The sequence below is a fragment of the Beta vulgaris genome, chromosome 5 (genome assembly GCF_026745355.1).
Source record: "Beta vulgaris subsp. vulgaris cultivar EL10 chromosome 5, EL10.2, whole genome shotgun sequence".
In the NCBI taxonomy this organism is placed as follows: domain Eukaryota; kingdom Viridiplantae; phylum Streptophyta; class Magnoliopsida; order Caryophyllales; family Amaranthaceae; genus Beta; species Beta vulgaris.
In genome coordinates, this window is record NC_079206.1 from 56,557,823 (window position 1) to 56,582,394 (window position 24,572).

At 34.9% G+C, this 24,572-nt stretch overlaps 1 protein-coding gene and 1 long non-coding RNA gene across 2 annotated transcripts; both read left to right on the top strand.

The window, feature by feature from the left end:
* The first annotated feature begins 1,986 nt into the window (after positions 1–1,986).
* On the top strand, positions 1,987–2,899 carry LOC130591464 (uncharacterized). Its single transcript, XM_057394788.1, has 2 exons — positions 1,987–2,206; positions 2,418–2,899. The coding sequence occupies exons 1-2, from the start codon at positions 1,987–1,989 to the stop codon at positions 2,897–2,899; spliced, it is 702 nt and encodes a 233-aa protein (XP_057250771.1).
* Positions 2,900–17,065: 14,166 nt separating this feature from the next.
* LOC130591542 (uncharacterized) lies at positions 17,066–18,644 on the top strand. The gene is made up of 2 exons (XR_008969299.1): positions 17,066–17,457; positions 18,400–18,644. It is a non-coding gene; the product is annotated as an uncharacterized LOC130591542 (long non-coding RNA).
* Positions 18,645–24,572: the final 5,928 nt, after the last annotated feature.

Genomic DNA, 24,572 nt, shown 5'->3' on the forward strand with positions numbered 1-24,572 from the left:
GTTCAAGAAAGCTAAGAAATGCTATGATGGATAAATATCATGCTTAGGAGGCAAATAATGTGTGTAGATTATGTGTGTATACTTATGTGTGATATCTAAGTATGTGTTATGTATGTGCAATTAGATGTCCGCAAGTGGAAGTGGTAATGGTAATGGGTCAAGAGTAATATGGAGAAACAATGCATATTGGGTGATTGGTAGTGATGGAAATCGAAGGTATCAAGAGGAACCAGATGTTAAGAGGAATGAAGGAGAGGATCCGTTGGTGTTTGCTAGAAAGAAGCTCAATGTCATAGAAGAGTATAACCAGTTATATGGGAGTGGAAACCATAATCCTTTCACTCGACCTGCTATTCAAGCATTCACCCTCATCAAGACCTTACCGCATTTTCATCCCTGGGTATTGTTCCGTTGGACCTACTGGAATTGCTAGCTTTGTTTATGGCAACACCATCTTTGTTGAATTTGAATGAGAGTGTTATAGATAATATTGATACGAATATGATCAGGTGGGAAGGAACACCGGAGGAGGTGTTAGAGGAGATGGAACGGGCTAAGCAAGCGGCGGGTTTGCAAGATATGGGTCGGGATGCTCAGTACTGGATAAATATGTACAACAGAATAGCCACAGTAGAATACCAAAGAAGAAGAGGGGGAAGAGTTCCTACACCCCCTAACTCTGCTGCTAGTATGGCACCACCTCAACCTCAAAGATCTGGAGATTCTGCCTCAAGTATGGCTCCTCCCCGGTCGCGTAATTCGAGAGGATCAAGTGATGATTCAGGAGTACCCTCGGGAGTGCCAGAAGTAGTATTTCGAGGAAGTAACTCATGGATGAGTGACCCGACTACATTCTCGAAACCCCATCCTCCAGTAGCGATGACAGTGGATACGCATATGATCCATATAACATTTTTTAGGAGGAATTAGCACAATGATGATGTGGAAGGAAGTAGTGGTAGCCTAAGTTTTATTGTATGTGTAAAAGAATTGTCAGGATGAGATGATTGACTCTGGGTAATGGAACTATTGTATTGTATTTTGAATTTAAGATTTTCAAGTTATAATATATTTTGAGTGATCTATGATATGAATATATGTGCTTATATGTGTAAAGTGGGAAATTGCAACCCTTTCTGGGAATAGGTGTTTAGTAGCTTATATGCAATGATTTGGAAATTGGGGATTACTAAGAATATTCAGTTATCATTTTATAGGTTATGGCACATATCAACGTGACCAATGAGATCCAGCAGAATGTGGAAAGCAATGAACCACAGGAACAGCTGGAAAATTCTCAAGCCGAACAGAACGTCAGCTAAGGGAAATGAATACCCGATTGCTGGCAATCCTGGAAAAGCAGGAACAAAATAGGGATAATGAGGAAGGGAATTCTATAAGACTTGCTGCTCATAAGCCACAGGGCTATGACGGCGAAGCGGATCCGGTAAAATTTGAAGACTGGATTGCATATATGGAAAAGCTGCTGGATGTGGTAAACTGTCCAGGGAACTTGAAGGTCAAGCTGGCATCCTTTTACCTAGAAGGCCCTGCGGATATGTGGTGGGGTACAGTTAAGAAAACCTCCACCCAAGCCATTTTCACCTGGGAAATGTTCGTGGAAAAGTTGAGGAATAAGTTCTTTCCTCCAGCTTTGAGAAGGAAAAAGGAGAATGAATTTTTGTTCTTAAGGCAAGGGCAGATGACGGTAGTAGAATATGCTGCCAAATTTATGGAACTCTCGCGGTTCGCTCCAGACTTTACTAGCAACGAAAGGGTGAAATCCATGCGATTTTTTGAAGGGTTAATCTGAAAGTACCAGAAAAGAATAGGGGTCTATAGCAGCTTTGAGGATTTGTATGATCGAGCCTTAGAACATGAACGGATTGAGCAAAAGGATGAAAGCTCGAAAAGAAAGAAGAAGGGGAACGAAAAATCTGGAGCGGGAATAGCAAGAAAATTAAGACGGATCCAGCCGGAACGTCCATGGCCTTAGTCCCTACTAAGGTAGGGCGAGGGGGAAAGAAGGAGTGGAAGTGTCGGCGTTGTGGAAAAGATCACTATGGGAAAAACTGTGAGGGGCAAAGCATTTGTTTCAAATGCATGAAGACGGGGCATAGAATCAAGGAGTGTCCTGTTTTAAATCAATCTGGAAATGCTAAAGGTAATCAGCGACCTGGTGAGGTGTTGCTGCTGAAAGCGGCTGGTGAATCGAGCTCGGGTCGTAACCAAAAGGAGATCGAAAGCGCTGGAGAGCATTTGCCCTTAAGTCTAGCCATCTGAGGAGCCAGAGATTATAGAGCAGAAAGGTAATGTAATTACCGGGACCTTTGATGTGTGTAATTTACCTGCATTTGTATTATTTGATTCTGGAGCATCCCACTCTTTTATTTCAAATCTATTTGCATTCCGCATAGAGCAAAAACCCAAAGTGACTTCATGTGATTTGAGTGTAACTTTGCCTGATAAAACTACCTTCCGATGTAAGTATATGCTGAAAGAATGTGATATTAGAATTGCGGAGGTGGATTTGAAGGCAGATTTGATAATGTTTGATTTAGGTGTGTATGATGTGATTCTGGGTATGGATTGGTTGAGTAAAAATCGAGCTATAATAGAATGTTATACTCGAGTGGTGAAACTTCGACCCTTCTTAGAGCGGACCATTACCATCAGGGCTGGGATGGTGCTATGGAAGCACATATTTGTCAGGTGGAACAAGAGAGAAACTGAATCAAAATTGATGAATATACCGGTAATTCAGAAATTTCCCGATGTATTTCCGGAGGATTTACCAGGGTTGCCTCCACATCGAGTTGTGGATTTTCATATAGATTTGATTCCGGGAGCTACCCCGATCTCAAGAGCTCCGTATAGGATGGCCCAGCTGAGATGGTAGAATTGAAGAAGCAATTAGATGAGTTGTTGCAGAAGGGTATATCAGACCTAGTGTGTCTCCATGGGGAGCACCAGTGTTGTTCGTCAAGAAAAAGGATGGCTCCATGAGATTATGTATAGATTATCGGGAGATCAATAAGATCACGGTGCGGAATAGGTATCCTTTACCAAGAATTGATGATCTATTTGATCAGCTGAGGGGAGCGAGTGTATTCTCCAAGATTGATTTGAGGTCAGGTTATCACCAGATGAGGATTGTAGAGGAGGATATACCAAAGACAGCTTTCCGCACTCGATACGGGCATTACGAGTTTTTAGTTATGCCATTTGGATTGACTAATGCGCCTGCGGCTTTTATGGATTTAATGCAACGCTATTTTAAGCCGTTCTTGGATCGATTTGTGGTTATCTTTATAGATGATATCTTGATATACTCAAGGAATCGTGAGGAACATGAAGGTCATCTGAGAACTGTCCTGGCTACACTCCAGAAGGAAAAGTTGTATGCCAAGCTTAGTAAATGTGATTTCTGGTTAGAGGAGGTGAAGTTTCTCGGACATGTGGTGTCTAAGGAAGGCATTCTGTGATCCGGACAAGATTAAGGCAGTAGAAGAGTGGCCAGCACCGAAAATGTGTCAGAAGTTAGGAGTTTTCTGGGTTTAGCAGGTTATTATCGGCGATTTGTGAAGAATTTCTCTAAAATAGCTTACCCATCACAAGTTTAATCAGGAAAAACTCCCGTTTCAATGGAATGAAAAATGTGAAGCCGCCTTCTTAGAATTAAAGCGGAGGTTAACCAGTGCTCCTATTCTGACCCTTCCTCCGGAACTGAGGGGTTTGAAATTTTAGTGATGCTTCTCAGGAAGGTTTGGGATGTGTGTTGATGCAGCATGGGAAAGTGATAGCCTACGCGTCTCGACAGTTGCGACCTCATGAGAAAAATTATCCAGTGCATGATTTAGAATTAGCTGCAGTTGTTTTGCTCTGAAGTTATGGCGACATTATTTGTACGGAGTTTCATGTAAGGTGTTCACGGATCATAAAAGTTTGAAGTATATCTTCACTCAAAAAGATATGAACATGAGGCAAAGAAGATGGTTAGAGTTGCTAAAAGATTACGACATCGACATTCAATATCATCCCGGAAAAGCAAATAAGGTGGCAGATGCACTTAGTAGAAGGCCAAGGAGTGAATTAAGCTTTTTATCAGCATTGCCAGATGAACTGAGTAAAGAGATAGAGTTATTTGAACTCGTTTTAGTACGTTCAGGGGATATTGGAGGAACCATTAATGCTTTAACTGTCCAACCTGACCTATACTAGAGATTCGAGAAAAGCAAAGCCAAGATGCTTCTTGCAGGGTGTCAAAGAAAAGATTAAGAATAGGCGAAACTCAGGAATTTGCTCAATATGAGGATGGAAGTATTAGAATGAGGGGACGATGGTGTGTTCCCGAGGATCAGGATTTAAGACAGAGGATTTTGAAAGAAGCTCATAGTAGTCCGTATTCAGTGCATCCTGGTAGATACAAAATGGTGCGAGATCTTAGGAAATACTTCTGGTGGAGAGGCCTCAAGAAGGATGTAGCGAGATATGTAGCGAGATGTTTAACATGTCAAAAGGTGAAGTTTGAGAACCAAAAGGCCCTGGGTTATTGCAACCACTACCTATTCCAGAATGGAAATGGGATTCTGTCTCAATGGATTTCGTGTCTGGATTACCAAGATCAGGAAAGGAAATGACTCAATTTGGGTAATAGTGGATCGTCTCACAAAACAACGCCGATTTCTTGCAATAAAGGGAACTTGGAATCAGTCGCAGATGGCTGATGCCTACATTCGGAATATTGTCGTCTTCATGGGGTACCAGTAAGCATCGTTTCGGATAGAGACCCCGATTTCTGGCTCATTTCTGGGAGAAACTTCAGGAAGCTTTTGGAACAACATTGAAATTTAGTACAGCATTTCATCCTGCTACCGATGGTCAAACTGAGCGTACAATTCAGGTATTAGAAGATATGTTGCGAGCTTGTGTTTTGGAATTCCAAGGGTCTTGGGAAGATCATTTAGCTTTAATAGAATTCTCTTACAACAACAGTCATCAAGCCACAATAGGAATGGCTCCATATGAAGCTCTGTATGGTCGAAAGTGCCGAACGCCGATTTGTTGGGAAGATTTGAGGAATAGAGTACCTGTAGGACCAGAGTTAGTTCAAGAGACTATGGATCAAATCCAAATAATCCGGGAAAAGATGAAAATCGCTCAGGATCGTCAGAAGAAATATGCAGACGTAGAAGGAGGAAACTGGAATTTGAAGTCGGAGATAAAGTTTTCCTTAAAGTTTCCCCTACCAAAGGGTAAAAGATTCGGATTCGAGGCAAACTTAGCTGAAGTTCATTGGACCTTATGAAATCTTGAAAAGAGTTGGTGAGGTAGCTTATGAAATTGCGTTGCCAACGGAGCTGTCTCGATCCATAATGTGTTTCCATGTATCACAGCTTCGGAAATATGTGCACGATCCTCCCATGTGTTATCTCATGAACCATTGCAACTTGATGAGACTCTTAGTTATGAAGAAAGACCGATCAGAATATTGGACCGACGCGAAAAGGTTCTACGGAATCAAGTCATACCATTAGTCAAGGTATTGTGGTCCAGTCAGGATTCGGAGGAGGCTACGTGGGAAAAAGAAACTGATATGAAAACCGCTATCCGCAACTTTTCTAAGGTACGGTTTAAGTTTCGGGACGAAACTTCTTAAGGGGGGAAGCGTGTAACACCAGTAAATAATAAATAATTAATGCATGATTAAGTAGCTTAACTCGGGAATTTAAATGTGATCGTACGTAAGTAATACGTATGATAAGTTGTGTGTAAAAATAATTTGTGCTTCCGTGTAATTAGTATTTAGAAGGAATTATGTAAAGATAATAATATTATTAAATTATATGTAAACACTTGGGTCGATATATTATTTTAAGAAGTTGATTGTGAAAATTGAGGGCTATTGGAAGATAGAATTATGTTCAACTATTAAGCAATTAACGGTTACGCTTAATAGAATGGATTTAGAATTTCATTTAGAGTATGAGGTTAGATATATCAAGTAAATTTTATGATGAGGATTATAATAAGAACAATTTTGGGGTCTTAGAACACTAACATATGGTATATTATAAGATTTGGAGTCATTTAAGACAAATGAGAAGAGCTGGAAAATTCAGAATACACCAAGGTGGAATGGAACCACATTAATCAAACTGGGTCTAACAAGTTAATATTATCCATACCTTCCCACATATACCTTATACATAAGTTTCATCACCAAAACAACAAAAACATTTCCTGCCCAAAACCTCTCTCTCTCCCTCTTCCATCACGCCAGTTCTGGCGGTAAGAACCAGAGTTGGTTCTCAGCTTCATTTCTTGGATTTTTGCTTCTAACCTATGCATGCAAAGCCTGATTATCATTCACTACATATAGGAGCATATTGGGAAGCAAAAATATCACCATTTCGTGGCCAAGAAGTTCAAGAAAAAGAACCATCTTCTTCAATCAAGGAAACAGTAAGTATAGTGAATGTTTAGGTTGAATTACGGTACTTTCTTGAGGTATTTTCTTATGAAACTTGGTGTGAATGTTCTTTTATGTCTTAGGATAAAAAATAATCAAGAATCAAGTCTTGAGGATAAGGAGAAGTCGGATTATTGCTGTTAGAAGTGAAGGTACACATAAAACACTCCATTTGGGAACATAGTTTATACAAAATTTAGTAAAATTGTTGAGAACGATTTTAAAGAGGATTTTATTGATTTTAGATGATTAATATCTACTGCATGTTAGTATTCGATAAGGATTAATCATTGAATATTCAAAAATCAAGTGGAAAAGCATGTTCTTTCACTATATTATAACTAGTTATGTGATTTTTGTAGTTTTTCATGAGCTTTTGTGTGTAATTGAAATTTGGATTGTTTTGGGAATGAAGTTGGTTGATGGAACAGTAGGTTAAGTGATGATTAAGAGGTTGCATGTGTGGGTATTCATAATTAGAAAGTACATCTTATTTGATAGTTGATTTTTATAGTAAAAAGGTGACTAACCACCTTAATTTTCCATGTTCTTATGAGATTATGTTTAGTAAATGATAAGTAGAAGCTTTAAAGGATTATTTCAAATGTTTTTATCACTAAGCTACTGTATTTTAGTATGAGAACTTGTTTTAAATCTTTCCTCATTCAATAACACATCAAAGTAGGGAAATTTCACTTTAAAAAATCGCATTTTAGAAACGAACATATGTTAATTTTGTTTGAGAATTTGAATGAGTAATTTTTCCTTATAAATTATGAAAGTTCCAGTAGGTTTAAGTTTGAAGAATTTAGATTGTTAAGTAAATGTTTAAATCTGGATGCAAGCTAAGTACATCCTTGTTTCGGAATCTAAAAACATTCTTTTTGCTTAAGATAACCCAAGTTCTTTACTAGAAGGACTGTGTGAGCCAAACTTGATTTTTATAAGCATTGTTGCACCTCCAAACTATCACTTAACTACTGTCACAACCATCTTCAACCAACCTTATTGAAGTAATAAACAATTTTCTTTTAATCACGAACATTGGTGCTTTCTTTCGAAATTGTGATAAATGGTTTTGAATTCTTTTTGCGTATAGAAGAGGAACGTGTGTATATGTGTGAGGACATGTCCTATTAAAGCTTGCAAGCGAGTAAAAAGTAGGAGTTTAACTCCGAATTGTGTGGAGGTTTGCACTTAGGTGCACCTCAATATGCGAACTCTTCTTCTTACGCATAACTAGAAAACCGTTTTGACTCTGTGTGTGTGTTGAGAAGTTTGTGATTATCTTTAAACCATTAAATTGTAGAATTTTCATATTGAGATGGTGCTTTAAATTAAACCATGGATTTTGCAAAGAGGATTGGATTGTGAATACATTATATGCTCAGCCACCATGATTATCTTTGGGTTGATATGTGTACCAGCATAAGCTGATTTTTCTTTCTTCTTTTGTTCTATGAACCTGTCCTTGTGGGGGCAGATTTTTGTGCAGGAACTAGCAAACTAAGGTAAACTGAGGAAAGAGCGAATATGAAGTCGTGTCCCTACTATCCTAGGAGAAGCAAGCTTGAACATGATCACCTTTTGAGATTTACTTCTGTCTATGAATACTGTTTAAACTTATGATTAAAATCTTATTTTGGGTTTGTAATAACTAAATTAATTTTCATGTGTGATGAATGTTTGATTTAAGTGTAGCTCGTAGAGTCAATCCAGCCATATTAATGGGTTGACTCCAGCAGGTGACAGCCTCCGTAACATTTGATTATGCTCTTGCTTCCACTATTGCTAGAAAGTATAGTTTTTAATTAATATTTAACATAAGCTAGGACGGGGGCTGTTACACCTTTGCAGCCCCTATTGTGTTAGTGAAAAAAGAAGGATGAAGGGTGGAGGATGTGTGTGGACTATAGGGGTATTAACATAGCAACAATCAAGGATAAGTTTCCCATACCCTTGATTGAAGAGTTACTTGATGAATTACAAGGCACTCAATTTTCTCGAAAATTGATCTTAAGTCTAGCTGTCTAGGTACCACCAACTAAGGATGTAACCCACTAATGTGCTTAAAACAGCTTTTAAGACCCACTTTGGGCACTTTAATTTGAATACTTTCTCATGCCATTTGGGCCTAACAAATTCCCCCTCAACCTTTCAATCCTTTATGAACCATCTTTTCAAGCCATTATTAAGAAGATGTATTGGTGTTTTTTAATGACATCTTGATCTACAACCCTTCTTGGGAGGACCACTTACAACACCTACAACAAGTGCTACATTTGATGCAAAACAATACTTTACATGCTAACCTGAAGAAGTGCTTTTGTGGTAGAAAAGATACATCACTTAGGTCACATCATCTCTCACAAGGGTGTGCAAACTGAACTAGATAAGATCCAAGCAGTAGTAGGGTGGCCAATCCCTAAGAACTTGAAGCAGTTCAAGGGATTCCTAGGTCTGACTGGATACTATAGGAGATTTATACATGATTATGGGAAGATATGTAGACCATTAACTAGCTTACTTAAAAAGGGGGCATTCCACTTGAGCTTGGAAGCTAATGATGCTTTCAACATATTGAGGCAAAAATTAACATCTTCCTCAGTATTGGCCCTCCCAGATTTCAAGAAAAATTTCTTGATGGAAGCAGATGCATATGGCAAGGGAATGGGGGCAATCCTAATGCAGGAACCGCACCTTATTGCTTATGAGAGTAAAGCTTTTTTTATAGAAAAAACATGCCCCTTTCTGCCTATGAAAGAGAACCTATGGCCATTGTTTTTGTAGTGAGAAAATTGCAACATTATCTGATGTCTTTGCCCTTTGTGATCAGAACTGACAAGCACAATTTGAAGTATCCCTCGATCACAAATTGGCCACTCCATTTCAGCAGAAATGGCTATCAAAACTGTTGATAATAAAGCTGCTGATGCACTCTCAAGACTACCTATATATGAACTCATGCAAATGACACTGACCTCGGTCCATTCTAACCTGGTGCAGGAGCTACAAGACCACTGGAATAGTGACCTCACACAACTCATAACTGAGCTCCAGGATGATGCTACCTCACACTCTAACTACTCATGGGATGGTAGGCTGCTCACCAGATAGGGAAGATAGTGGTGGGAAACAATTCAGCTTTACTGCAGAAAATTCTAGATTGGTTGCACACTTCACCTTAGGGAAGGCCACTCTAGCATATGTGCCACCACCAGAAGAATTCAAGTTCTCTTCTACTAGGCAAACCTAAAGCAAACCATCACAACTTTTATCAAGAAATGCTCAACTTGCCAGAGATGCAAGTATGGCCAGAGTGCATAACCTGGCTTGTTACAACCACTCCCGATTCCTGAATTCATATGGGAAGATGTGTCGGTGGATTTCATAGAAGGCCTCCCAAAATCGCATGGGAAGGAAGTAATCTTAGTGGTGGTGGACAAGTTGAGAAAATATGCTCATTTCATGGCACTCTCACATCCATTCACATCTCTACAGGTGTCCCAGAATTACTTGGATCATGTGTTCAAGCTGCATGGCTTTCCTAAGTCAATAGTCTCTAATAATAGAGATAAAATTCATCAGCCACTTCTGGTTAGAATTTATGAGGCTCCAAGGCATCAAGCACAAACTTTCTACAACCTATCCCCCCAAACAAATAGCCAGTATGCGGTACTGAACAGATGCCTAGAGTCTTATCTAAGGTGTTTCTGTCATGAGAAATCTCAAGAGTGGACTAAATGGTTGGCACTTGCTGAGTTTTGGTACAACACCACATATCACATGGCTACAAGAAAAACACCCTTTGAAATTGTTTACAACCAACCCCCCTACACCGACCTTATATCCTCCACACCAATCCCACAGATGTTGCTGACAGGAGCCTCCACCAAAGAGACCTCACCCTCCAACTACTTAAACACAACCTACACAAAGCTCAAACCAGAATGAAACAAATAGCTGACCAACATAGAATTAAGGACATTCTAGGAGGGAGATCAGGTGTATCTCAAGCTACAACCCTATATGCAATCCTCAGTAGCCTCCAGTCCCTCCCACAAACTAGCTGCTAAATATTATGGGGCCTACATGATCACAAAAAGGGTGGGAGCAGTAGCCTATACCCTCTAAGGCTCCAACTACCACCTCACTCAAAAATTCACCCAACCTTCTATGTCTCCCTCCTTAAGAAACATCAATGGTCCTCACCCTACTGAACCAGATTTTTCCATTCCACAATCCTATGACACCAATATGACCACCCTCAAGACACTTGCAGCAGTGCTAGAGAAGAGAAGTGTCAAAAGGAGAAACAGAGCTGTAGTACAATGTCTCATACAGTGGGCTACCTTACCTCTAGGGGTTAGAGGGGTTAATTAATCCTAAAAGTTAATGGAAACTTAACATCGTAATCAGTAAGGGTACTTGGTGCATTTTATGCAAATCACATGGGCATTTGGTGCATTCCGAAACAACGAGGGTATCTGGTGCATTTTGTGAAACATCAGGGGTATCTGATGAAAAAACTGTTATTAAAATTATGAACTCTAAAATATTAAAACTACATCGTATAATAAAGGATACACCATCCTCTAAATATATTTGAATGCATGTTCCTATCTATGTAGTGGAGAAGTAGTCCAATCTATGGGAGCAAAAGTGAAAAAAAGATAAGTGCGAGTCTAAAATAACGGACGCCTCTGTTAGTTTGTTTAGGACATGACTTGTGCAATTATCAAGACGATATCATAATTTACCAGTGTTCTTCAAATTTAGCGGCATGGTTTTCTATTATATTGGGCCCACTAATTTATTTCCAGGCCTTGCTGTATCAGATGGAACAAAAAGTTAATAAGTTAACCACACGAAATCACAAGTTCTTTTTTTTTTTTAGATGAATTACTATGATATTTGAAGGTGTTAAAATTTATTAGAATTTATGTGAATTTTTAATTCATTGATATTTATCCAATGAGGGATTAGAACTTATTAAATTTATCTGAAATCAATAGTTATAAAAATTTATGGGAACTAAAAAGTTGTAGTAATTTATGTGAGGTTGTTGTCTTGAAACTTACTTTTGTAAGGTAAAAAAACGCATAATATATATGTTTGGCTTTTCATCAGATTGGTGGTATTACTTGTTAAAATTTGGATAGGTGCGGGGCTGATAAGGAGACTAAATCAACGAGATCAACTATAATTTTACTTCTGTATGTGACATGCCCAAGCTATTCAAAGGTTATATCGCAACTAAAAAGTAAGAACGTTTTGATGTGAACCAAGATGGCAAGCTAATTAAACTCACTTATGATAATTTGATTAGGTTTTTTTATTTTCTTACACTACTCTAAATCTAAGAATTTGTTCTTTTCACCTTATTTTATGTTATTTTTGAAAAATTAATAAAAGTTCGAAAAAATAAGAAAGTTTAAAGAAAAACAAGAAAAAATTAGAAAAAATTATAAATAAAAAAGAAAAGTACGTAAAAGTAAGAAAAATTTATAAACAAAAAGAGATAAGATAAGTAAAAATAAAGTGAATAGAATAACTCCTAAGCATCAAGTAATAATTTCAATACACTTCACAGTCAAACTTAAATGTTGAATATCAATACTAACACTTAAAATAAAAATAGTTCAAAAGAATGACTAGATACAATAGTCCCTTTATATAGGGTTCTTAAATAACAAGAAACCTAAATAATACTTCTATAAACTCTAAAATGTAAAGTTTCTTAAAAACTAAAATGCTGGAAAACAATTACTAACAAGAATAGAAAATAAACTAACTAATAAAAAGGACTAGAATACTTAAATAATTCAAAACTTTATCCCTTTTATTAGAGGTGATCATTTTGGCCTGGCCCGACACGCTTTTAGGCCGGGTTTTGGGCAGAATTTTTCGGCTCGCCGCCCGTATTTTTTTTGGCTTTGGACGGGCTTCGGCCAAGCCAAAAACGGTTTTTTAGTCTAATTTTTGGCCCGGCCCGTTTTGGCCCGCAAAGCCCGCTAATTTAGGCCCGAAATAGCGGGCTTTGGACAAAAAAAATCGGCCCGAATTCAGGCCCGACCCGGCCAATGGGCAAAAATTTTATGATCACCTCTACCTTTTATACATAATCGATAAATATAACCCACAATCTTGAATTGTCAAGCAATTCAAATCTAATAACTAAAAACATTAACTAATTTAATTATTTTGAATCTCTTATTGCATCCATATCACATTCCAATTTAAAAATGTGTTGCATATGATTTGGTACATATAGGAATATCTTCAAGTTTTAAAAAACTCTACAACTAGTTAATTAATAAGAGATAGAAGAGTTGCAGGATCATAGCGTGAAATAAACAATGAAAAACAATTTGTTAGGAATCAAGAGGAAGAAAGTAGAGTTAGGTTATACAAGTTGAATTATGTTTGTTTCTCATATTTTACGATAATTAAGGAAAATGAAAAATGTTTTAGTTGTAGAGTTGTACTCCCTCTGTTTTTTTTATCATTACCACTTAGAATCTTGATCACACTATTCATACTTAGAGAGAATCTTCTCATTTTTTTTCAATCTATAAGAAAAATTATAGTAATGTATGGCCTTGTTTGATTTGTCTTAATTAGTACTTTACTAATATTCAATCGTCATGATGTTTACTACTCCCTCCGTCCCATAATATAAGTCCTGATTCTATTTTTACGCGGGAATTAAGGTAAAGTGGAATCTTGTTTTATTTTGGATAAAAAATATTCATTTTTATTGGGAAACACTTACATTATTATATCTTTGTAACAAAAAATAAAAACTGAACATTAATGTTGCATGGTTTAATGTGTAGAGGAGTTTAATAGGGTAGAAGATTCCAATTTGTCATTAATTATAGTGCATTGGAAGCTGAAATTATGAGGGCATTTTGAGAATAAAATTATTTTCATGAGGGTATTTTGGGCATAATTATTGATTGAAAATAGAAATAGGACTTATATTTTGGGACACTTTATAAGGAAATAGGACTTATATTATGGGACGGAGGGAGTAATATATAATGAAAGATATTTAAGTTCAAAGATGTATGTCCATTGTGAGACGCGCACAGGAAAGTGAGAGAGATAAAAAACCAGAGAAAGTACTATTTAATAATGTATTATCTTAAAAAAATTGTTTGTGAAAAACAACCTCATGTCACTTTTAGGCATCATTGTATTGAAGGAATTCGATCAATAACCATCTTAAACCGTATACATTCATTATTTTCTTTAATCTATGTAATTGCATCCATTGTCAAAATAACGTTTGGTTAACGTTTGAAAGTGTTATGATTGTTTTTCACAAACAATTAAAAAAATTAATTCTCGTAAAGATTAAAGAGTGACATACTACATCCGTTTCATAATACATGTGTTACTTGCATGCTTTTTCATGCACTCTAATGATTTTCTTCCGACAATGATATATCTAATTGTATATAGGTAAAATTTATAAAAACTTGAGTTTTTTTCTTACATAATTTGAGAGAAGATTGTCAAAGTTGGTTGATAAATAGTGCTCACATAAGAAATGTTGTATGTATTGTTAAAAGGAGGAATTATAAAATTTGTTGTGACAATCTTTAAAAAAAAAAAAAATTGTTCTGACAAAATTTCTTAAAATAATAAACAGAGTAGAGAAACTTGGATACTTGTGGAGAAAGTATACTCTCATATTCGGTATGGGACAACTTTTTCCATACTATTTACTTTATATGATTAGATATAGTCCAGATATGATATAATAGCTAACTGATATGATAAGATAGTGTTAAGATATGATATAAGATTTCTACTACAATCCCCAAATAAAAATATATGAAAAAAATTATAATTTTTTAATATTACTTTTATCATAAAAATTACATAAATACCATGGTATATTGAACCATACCGGGTATAGAAATATATGGCTGGATACTTGTGAGAGAAATAACCATTCTAAACATGCAACTGACGATGGGGTGGGATTTGGGATTTGAAATCCGAAATTGAAATTCCTGACAAAAAGGCACAGAAGATTTCCCAATGAAACGAGATTGGCAGTTAAATTTAGCAGAACAGTTAGCTGCTGCGCGCTTTTTTTTTTCTCCAATTGAATTTAAACGGTGCAAATAAGCTGAGTATATAAAGTAGGGAAAAGTGGAGCTAAGAGTCATATTTGTGGTTCTTTTTCCGGTCAAAGTTCCAGGTAGCACGGCTTGTTTGTCGATGAAGTCTTCGAGACTTCTATAGTTGGTGGTGACAACGTGATGCATGCTTTAATTTATTTTCTTACATGAAATTAGATTACTATTTACTTGTAGTAGTACTTTTACATTTTCCTCAAGAGGTGGCAGACAGAAACCATGCATATATGGTGACTGGTGAGGAAGCTTTGTCAAGGATAGTGTTACCTTGAAGCCTGACTATGGTTGATTCTAATGGCACATATTTATTTAAAGTCGTACTTGATCGAGTAGTTTAATTTGTATCTCACAATTTTGAGGTTATGGGATCAAATTCTTTTAGAGGCACTTTGAGGGTGGAGATTTCTCCTTGTAATTCCCCCTATTCTCAATGAGCTTTGCCTGCAAACTCAAATCGAATTGACCGGTGCGAGGTTTCGATCCGATTAGGCGTCTTCTTCTTACTTTAAAGAAATATTTATTTCCCACCACAAAAGTGCGTAAATAAATATACATAAAATTGAAACAAAATCGTAAAGAGAAAACTAGAATGAATTGAATGTCGTCCAAAATAAGTATAATATAGTAGAGATTAATCTCACAACCTTAACCATATAAAAACTTTTCCGTGGACTAGAGGACCATCATATGAGTAGAAACTCATAGTTATTAATTACTAATGTTAATCAACTTATTTTTGTGTCTATTTACCTTTTAACATTATTGGGAAACAATTTGCATACAAACAAAAATATTACTAGAATAAGTATAGCCTCTATTTTCAGACATTCAGGATAGCATAATGAGCAATATTTAAGACGATCTTCAGTTATACAAGTCTCATAACCTCAATTAGTATAAAACTACTTAGTGAATCAGTATTCTTACTATATTTAATACTCCATCCGTTTCTTTTTAATTAATTCATTTCATTTTAGGGAGAATTAAGAAGGAAGTACAAAGTATGAGAGAGAAATTGAAAAGACGGGGAGAAAAACTGAAAAATGTGAGAGAGAAACTAAAAAATAGGTTAAGATATTAAAAATTCTATAACATGAGTGGAAAAATAGGAGAAAATAGATAACACATCATCAGTGCCAGCCCGAACAATATACAGGCCCTCTGCTAATATTGAAAAATAGACCAAGAATCCACTAAAATATGCAAGCAAACGAAATAACAAATATGCGTCAAAGTAAAACTTTCTCTTCAAAATCTTTTGATACAGTCCAAGAAGAGTTGAATTCAAGAAATTAACTTGCAGACATTTTGACTATCAACTTCATGTATTTTATGGCTAAAGACTATTTTTTTTTCAATTTGGGAGCCCCTGTGAAAGTGAGGTCTTGTTCCATGTCCCACTTTGGACATGCTAAGGGCCGGGCCTGCACATGATACAAAGAATAGAGAAAAGGCAACAATGTGTAGATTAAAAAAAACAGACTATAAAAAAAAGTGTGTTTGATTAAAAAGAAACAAAGAGAGTATATACTATTTATGTTTTTTATTATTTTTTTACTTTGACTTTTTTACTATTTGCGATTACTAGTCTATTAATTATATATATAAACAAATATTAACATGTAAAATATTGTTGGATTCACTTAATGTATTTTATAATATTCCCTCTATTTTCTTTTATTGTACATATTCTTGTGTATTCATCATTTGGAAATTTTAATATGTTATTCCTATTTTGTATTCCTCACTCTTTCTTGGTCTAATGTTTCTCGGCCAAATACTTGACATTAAGAGGAAAGATAAATAGATCTCTGCTCCCGCTGGATAATCTATCGATTAAAAATAGATATTAATAATTAATTTCAATAGAATTATTTATTTTTTAATTGTGTACTTTAAGCGAATAGTCTATCTAATAGTTAAATGTATTAATCTCTATGTAATTGAGAGGATAGAACCTTGGGGTTATATACTTATAAAATGTAAGGCTATGTTTAGTTCACCTGAAATTTTCTGATCTGAACTTATCTGATCTGATCTGAACTTATTTTTTTTGATCTGATCTGAACTTATTTTTTCTGAACTGATCTGATTACAAGATCTTATCTTTTAAATTTTTCTCAATCTATAAGAAAAAAATATAGTCATGTGGGGTCTTGTTTGATTCGTACTTTAATAATATTCAATTATTATAATTTTTACTAATATGTAATGAAAGATATTTAATAATAATAATGAGTTTTTAAAACTGACTGATCTGATCTGATCTGAACTTATTTTTTCTGATCTGATCTGATTAGATCTGAAATAAGCAAAAATAAGGTGAATTGAACATAGCCGAAGTATCCTATGATCTTTATAAATCATAATTATCCTCTTAGCTTTGTTTCATGTGGAACTGGAAGTAACATTAGGGAAGGAGCGAGTGAAGGAGAAATAAAGGAGTAAAATAATGTGGAACTGGAAATATATGCATGAATCATGAATGGGTGTAAAAAAGACGATAGCCAAGTGGCTCTGGATTCTGGAACTTCTTGAATTTCTGGTTCACGATGAAGTCGAGGAGATTTGGCTGCGCCTGAGGAAGGAATGATAAAACTATATCGGATATAGGCAGCTTTGCCTATATTATGGGCAATTTTGTCATTTCAAATAATTTAGTAAGATGGAATGCAAAAGCAAGGGAATGGGGTATTCCCCCTCATTCCATAAGTTAGTTCAATCTCTCTCCTCAACCTCACTCCTCAACCTCAGTCATCATCCCACCCACCGGAACCGGAAGGTTTGAAGCCGGAAAGAGGCGTAACTGTGTTTTTTCGTGAATTGAAGGTATGTTTAATTACTTGAAAGTTGTGTGGTTTATATCATGAAATTTCTTGGGTTTTTTAAATTTCGTGGGTTTAATTCATGAAAATTGCATGTTAAAGTTCTAAACATGTCTTAAATTCGTGTATTATAAGTAGCAAATTTCATGCTTTTTCCATTCGTGGGTTTGTTTTATGGTGGTGTTAGAGCAAATTGAGTGGGTTTTATGCTCTGAAATTTGATACGAGTTATTTGATGGTGATTTTTGTTCTGAAATTTGACTTTTTACTTCTTGAAATTGCTTATTTTCTGGTAATTTATATTACTTTGTATTATAGAACTTTTAGCAATTCACCTAAAAAAATTACAAAACGTTATAGAACTTCGTAAATTATTCTAAATTTCTAGGTCCTTGTGACTAATCTACATTCGTTCTGCACATGCCTTTGATAGTTGGAAGCAACATCTCATGAACCTATGACATGAACTCATGAAGTATATAGGAATAAAAGTTATAGAACTTTGCTGTTGAGTGTGTTGAGCGGTAAGTGTGAAATTTTTTTAAAAAATTATTTCAGGTGTTGAGTGTGTTGAGCAGAGATATTAAGTCTTGTATGAAGTCCCTTAATAGTTTTTGGTAAAAAAATCTTGAGTGCCTCATAACTGATTTAAGATGTGCAGTGCATCAGTTGTTTTAATAGTGCCAGGAATAAAAGTTTTCGGTTGGTACTGCTTAGTTGTTTTACTTTATGATGCGAAGCTTCTTCAAAGTGTTTGATTTAAGAAAATATGGCATGGCATAGTCAATCTGAACATATTTCATAAATAAATCGATGGAGATGATACACCCAATAGCATATGTTATACTTCAATGGGTGTGAGTATATGGTTATTTGGTTATTGGATCTTTACTTTTAAGTTTATGAGTTACATTTTAATTCTAACAATTTTTGTTCATAATTGTAGCCGATAGTTTAATGCAAGTCAGGGGTGGTGGAGGAAGATTTCACAGCGAAATGGATAAATAACAATGACATGTTCGTTGTATTTTGCGCGTCGGATTGCTTTCTTTTGTAACGATCTAATGCAAGTGTAATTTTAAGTACCTCACTTAGCATTCTAATGGTTGTATGGATAATGTTAAGTACTTTGTATGAATATGTGAACTTATCATTTTGTATTTAAAATGAAGCATCATATTGTGTTTATCATTTCCGCTATATTGTCAACAACATATCTAATGGTGTCAAAATTGCAACATATTTTGTTTCTCCATTGTTGTACTGTCGAAATTGATATAATAATAGAGAGAAATAGTGTTATAATTGCAATGTATTGTGTTTCTGCGTTGCCATATATTGTCAAATATGATAGATATGGTGTTAAAATTGCAACATAATATTTTGTTTCTCCATTGTTATGTACTGTCGAAATTGATATAATAATAGAGAGAAATAGTGTTATAATTGCAATGTATTGTGTTTCTGCGTTGCCATATATTGTCAAATATGATAGATATGGTGTTCATGTGAACATTTTCCACGCATGCCTTTTTTTTCTTAATAAACCACATCGTAAATTACTTACATATGTGACATTAAAATAGTGTTATTAGTAGTCAATCCCTCAGATTGAAAAATGAAATGCGTAAACTTTTTTATCATTAACGTTCAATATAATATTGGTTTTGGGTAATTTATTGTTAAAAGGTTTATTAGTATATATATATGATAAGTCACAAAAATTAAGATTATACACTAATAGATAGAAATGGTGTTATAATTGCAACGTATTGTGTTTCTGCGTTGCCATATATTGTCAAATATGATAGATATGGTGTTCTTGTGAACATTTTTCCACCCATGCCTTTTTTTTTTCTTAATAAACGACATCGTAAATTACTTATGTTTGTGACATTAAACTAGTGTTATTAGTAGTCAATCCCTCATATTGAAAAATGAAATGCGTAAACTTTTTTTCCATTAACGTTCAATATAATATTGGTTTTGGGTAATTTATTGTTAAAAGGTTTATTAGTGTATATATATATATGATAAGTCACAAAAAATAAGATTATACACTAATAGATAGAAATGGTGTTATAATTGCAACGTATTGTGTTTCTGCGTTGCCATATATTGTGAAATATGATAGATATGGTGTTCATCCTTATGTAGTTAATGTTGCTCTTGGTTTTGTAGTTTATAACTGTAATTTAATGCTCTAACTTCCTATTAAAATGCAATGCAGCACAGTCCCCCCCGAGGGCTGCCTACTTCTCTAGTTCACCACCGGTATCCCATGAGCCATTTGAAAATATTGTATGGATTTAAAAATGCGAAGTTTACTGTTTTCGAGAGTTAAAAGAATTTAACTTCTCGTTAGTTATAGAGATTGTATTGTATTGAGCCTGTTGCTACTGCTTTCCAAGAAGTGAGGGAGCCCTCGAAAGGCTCCCGAACGTTTATGAAGAAGCTAGTAACAAAAGGACTTCCTTAAAAGGTTAAAAGCGAGTAGTTCGTACTTGATCAATAAGTAGAGGAAGTCTTATGATCTTATTGTATTGAACGATTCCGGTTGCTTTATTTCTGCCCCCCCCCTTTCTCGTACTCCAAAAAGGAGAGAAAGGGGCAAGGGGCAGTCAACAATTGCTTCTGTTCGGTTCCCCCTTAGGGGTCAAGGGGGAAGGCCGAAAGGGGGTCACAGGGGGGATTTTATCCCCTTTGCTCGCCCGTTCCATTTCCGTAAGGAAATAAAATTAGGGCGTTCCGAAAAATCGGCGAAAATTTTAAATTTTTTTTCTTTTTCTTTCATGCTCATGGGATTTTTTTGATACCGTATGGAGCCACCGTCGTGAGCAGTATAGCATGTGAAGGTGTCTTAAGCTTATAGGAGGTCACAACTCCTCCGTCTTGAGTCTTTTCACGCCTTAGTATAAAAGTGTAAAACCCCGAAAAACGAGTAGGTCTCGGCCTGCATCACACAGGTGGTTCCGATCCTACCCCGGGCTTATATAAAATATATAAAGCTCTCCTGAGTTCCGGGTTTGTCGTCTTAGTCATTTTATACCGCGGCAACCAATGCCGTCTTGTCTTACTGAGCTAACGGATATCTCATTCAAGATCGCGAAAATGCGATTTCTTCATTGCACCTTCAAGCTAAAGAGATTCTTAGCCAGGGAGTCTTGCATCAGTAAGGTTCATTGGTCACTTATGGTATTTGCAAAATACAGAGTTATCCTTCTCTTTTCAACTGAGTTGATTCAATTAACTGTAACTTAATTCTTTAATCTTTACTGCAGCTACTGTAACTGTAGTTATTGTAGTTCATTGGTTCAACTGAGTTGATTCAATTAACTGTAACTTAATTCTTTAATCTTTACTGCAGCTACTGTAACTGTAGTTATTGTAGTCTTGCATCAGTAAGGTTCATTGGTCACTTATGGTATTTGCAAAATACAGAGTTATCCTTCTCTTTTCAACTGAGTTGATTCAATTAACTGTAACTTAATTCTTTAATCTTTACTGCAGCTACTGTAACTGTAGTTATTGTAGTTCTTGTCCTATCCGCCCGTACCATTTCTGCTAAGAAATGGGATGAGGGCGTTCCTTTCCTGTAGCTAATGTTGCTATTTGGAAGAGATGATGGAAGCGGGAGTTCATTTTGGTCACGGTACTCGGAAATGGAATCCTAGAATGTCGCCTTATATCTCTGCAAAATGTAAAGGTATTCATATTATCAATCTTACTAGAACTGCTCGTTTTTTATCAGAAGCTTGTGATTTAGTTTTTGATGCATCAAGTAGAGGAAAACAATTTTTAATTGTTGGGACAAAAAATAAAGCAGCTGATTCAGTAGCACGGGCTGCAATAAGGGCTCGCTGTCATTATGTTAATAAAAAGTGGCTTGGAGGTATGTTAACGAATTGGTCCACGACAGAAACGAGACTTCATAAATTCAGGGACTTGAGAATGGAACAAAAGGCAGGGAGATTACTTAATAAACCACATGCCTTATTTTTCACGCATGCCTTTTTTTTCTTAATAAACCACATCGTAAATTACTTATGTTTGTGACATTAAAATAGTGTTATTAGTAGTCAATCCCTCATATTGAAAAATGAAATGCGTAAACTTTTTTTCCATTAACGTTCAATATAATATTGGTTTTGGGTAATTTATTGTTAAAAGGTTTATTAGTATATATATATGATAAGTCAAATAAATTAAGATTATACACTAATAGATAGAAATGGTGTTATAATTGCAACGTATTGTGTTTCTGCGTTGTCATATATTGTCAAATATGATAGATATGGTGTTCTTGTGAACATTTTTCCACGCATGCCTTCTTTTTCTTAATAAACCACATCGTAAATTACTTATGTTTGTGACATTAAACTAGTGTTATTAGTAGTCAATCCCTCATATTGAAAAATGAAATGCGTAAACTTTTTTTCCATTAACGTTCAATATAATATTGGTTTTGGGTAATTTATTGTTAAAAGGTTTATTAGTATATATATATGATAAGTCACAAAAATTAAGATTATACACTAATAGATAGAAATAGTGTTATAATTGCAATGTATTGTATTTCTGTGTTGCCATATATTGTCAAATATGATAGATATGGTGTTCATGTGAACATTTTCCACGCATGCCTTTTTTTCTTAATAAACCACATCATAAGTTACTTACATATGTGACATTAAAATAGTGTTATTAGTAGTTAATCCCTCAGATTGAAAAATGAAACGCGTAAACTTTTTTATCATTAACGTTCAATATAATATTGGTTTTGGGTAATTTATTGTTAAAAGGTTTATTCTAGATATATGATTTTATTGGATGATAAGTCAAATAAATTAAGATTATACACTAATAGATAGAAATGGTGTTATAATTGCAATGTATTGTGTTTCTGCGTTGCCATATATTGTCAAATATGATAGATATGGTGTTCATGTGAACATTTTCCACGCATGCCTTTTTTCTTAATAAATCCCATCGTAAATTATTAACGTCACATTAAAATAGTATTATTAGTAGTCAATCATTCAGATGTGAAAAAGAACTAATATGCAATAACTTTTTTTCCATTAACGTTCAATGTAATATTCGTTTTGGTTAATTTATACATGTTATAAGGTTTATTTGTATATAAATGATTTTATTGGATGATAACTCACACAAATTAAGACTATTTTTTTTAATATAAATGTTTAGTAGCTTAATGTTATTATTATTATCAATTTATTAACTAATGAAAATAAAGACATGATATTGTGTTTATCAGTTAGGCTATATTCTGAACAACATATGTGATGGTCATGTCTTTTTTGTACAATGCAAATACATATTGTGTTTCTACGCATGCTTTGTTCATCTTTGAATTATCTGATTTTTGTATTGCATTGTTCATCTCTGAATTATCTGATTTTTGATTTTTCTCCCAGCTCTCGACCTCCATGAAAGCCCAATTTTCTTCTCCAAATTTTCCACAATATCTTCAAAACAACTAAATTGACGAGGCCTTTTTTCCACAATTCAACAACATTTAATTTCCCACTTAATTTAGTTTTTATTTCTCTCCATAATAAAAATAAAGTTAGCTGTAAGAATTTTGGAGTTTTGGAGAATGACTTTCTGTTTGGTCAGATCAATTGTAGGAGAGGAGAGAGAGAGAGGAGATGTCACTTTTTCCCATTCCCTTCCATTCCCCTTCTATTCCCTTTCTCACATTCAAAAAGTTGAATAAAATATGTTTTCTGAATTTAATACATTGTTTTTGTACTTCAACCTTTTCACAACATTACTTTTTCAATTTTATATTGGTAATATAGGCAAAGTTGTCTATATCTGATATAGTTTTATCATACCTCCGCCTGAGGCTGAAAGGTGAGAGCTACAAAGTATGCATAACTCTTATCTTATGTCATTATACATCACCCCTGCAGGCTGCAGGCTGCATGCTGCATGTGCATCCTCTCACTAAAATTCATACAAAGCTGCTGCCTCATGCTTCCCTGATTCTATTTTTCGAAATTCACCGGACAACGGGCGTGTTTGGCGACAGCTTTTCGAGTAGCTTTTAGTGTTTTGACTTAGTCAAAACACTAATTGTGTGTTTGGCATGCCATAGGTTGAAGTAGTGGTTAGTGTTTCAAGTAGCTTTTTGCCAGCTTTTCATGAACGCTACAAAATATGACGTTCAAGATACCAAGATAGCGTTCCAAGTTTTTTTTTTTTCTGTTTTTTAAGGAAAAAAATACCAAAAATTTGAGAAAATTCTTCATCTTCTACCTAAATTCCTCTGAGACCCTGAATATATCATAAAAAATTTCACTTTTTATGGATTAATTTGGGAATACCAATAAATCGCACAAGTATTTTCCAAAATATAATGAATTTCTGGAAGCATATCTTTGGTGCTATTTCTTCTTCACTTTTCCTGAAATATCATCTGGTATGAAAAGATCTTTCAAAAATAAAAAAAAAAACTCGTATGAAATGAAAGATACATCCGAAAAATACCATCATCTTCGAAATTTGACCACTTTATACTCATATTAGAGGAAAAATGTGAATCCTAGAAAGATTAACCACAAAAGGACATGTTTGGGGGAAAAAGAAGAAGCACAGAACAATGAAAACGAAGAAGATGATCTGAAATGTTTGATAGTTAAATGAAGGAAAGAGAAAAAAAATTGACCACTTTATACTCATATTAGAGGAAAAATGTGAATCCTAGAAAAATTAACTACAAAAGGACATGTTTAGGGGAAAAAGAATGGAAAAAAAAAGAAGAAGAAGCACAGAACAATGAAAACGAAGAAGATGATCTGAAATGTTTGAGAGTTAAGTGAAGGAAAGAGAAAAAAATTTTGAAAACCCAGATCTGAAATTAGAAGAGAGAGAATTCAGAAAGTTCCATCTTCAAGCATGAAATCTCCAGAGAATTCCAACAAGTATAGCTAGTTGATTTTTATTGGAAGTAATATGAGAGATGAAATAGAAGTACAAGTATTAAATGGAGTGGGATCTAGTTAAAAAGACAAAACTATACATAAACAACTTTAAGGACATCATAGTAAAAGAAAAATAATGCATTGTGTTCATATATTGAAATTTAATTTA

What these genes read in the sequence shown, in the direction of transcription:
- LOC130591464 (XM_057394788.1), top strand. Translation starts at nt 1,987, where the DNA reads ATGGCCTTAGTCCCTACTAAGGTAGGGCGAGGGGGAAAGAAGGAGTGG. An exon ending in GTTGCTGCTGAAAGCGGCTG is followed by an intron (nt 2,207 to 2,417) that starts GTGAATCGAGCT and finishes CATTCCGCATAG; the next exon opens with AGCAAAAACCCAAAGTGACT.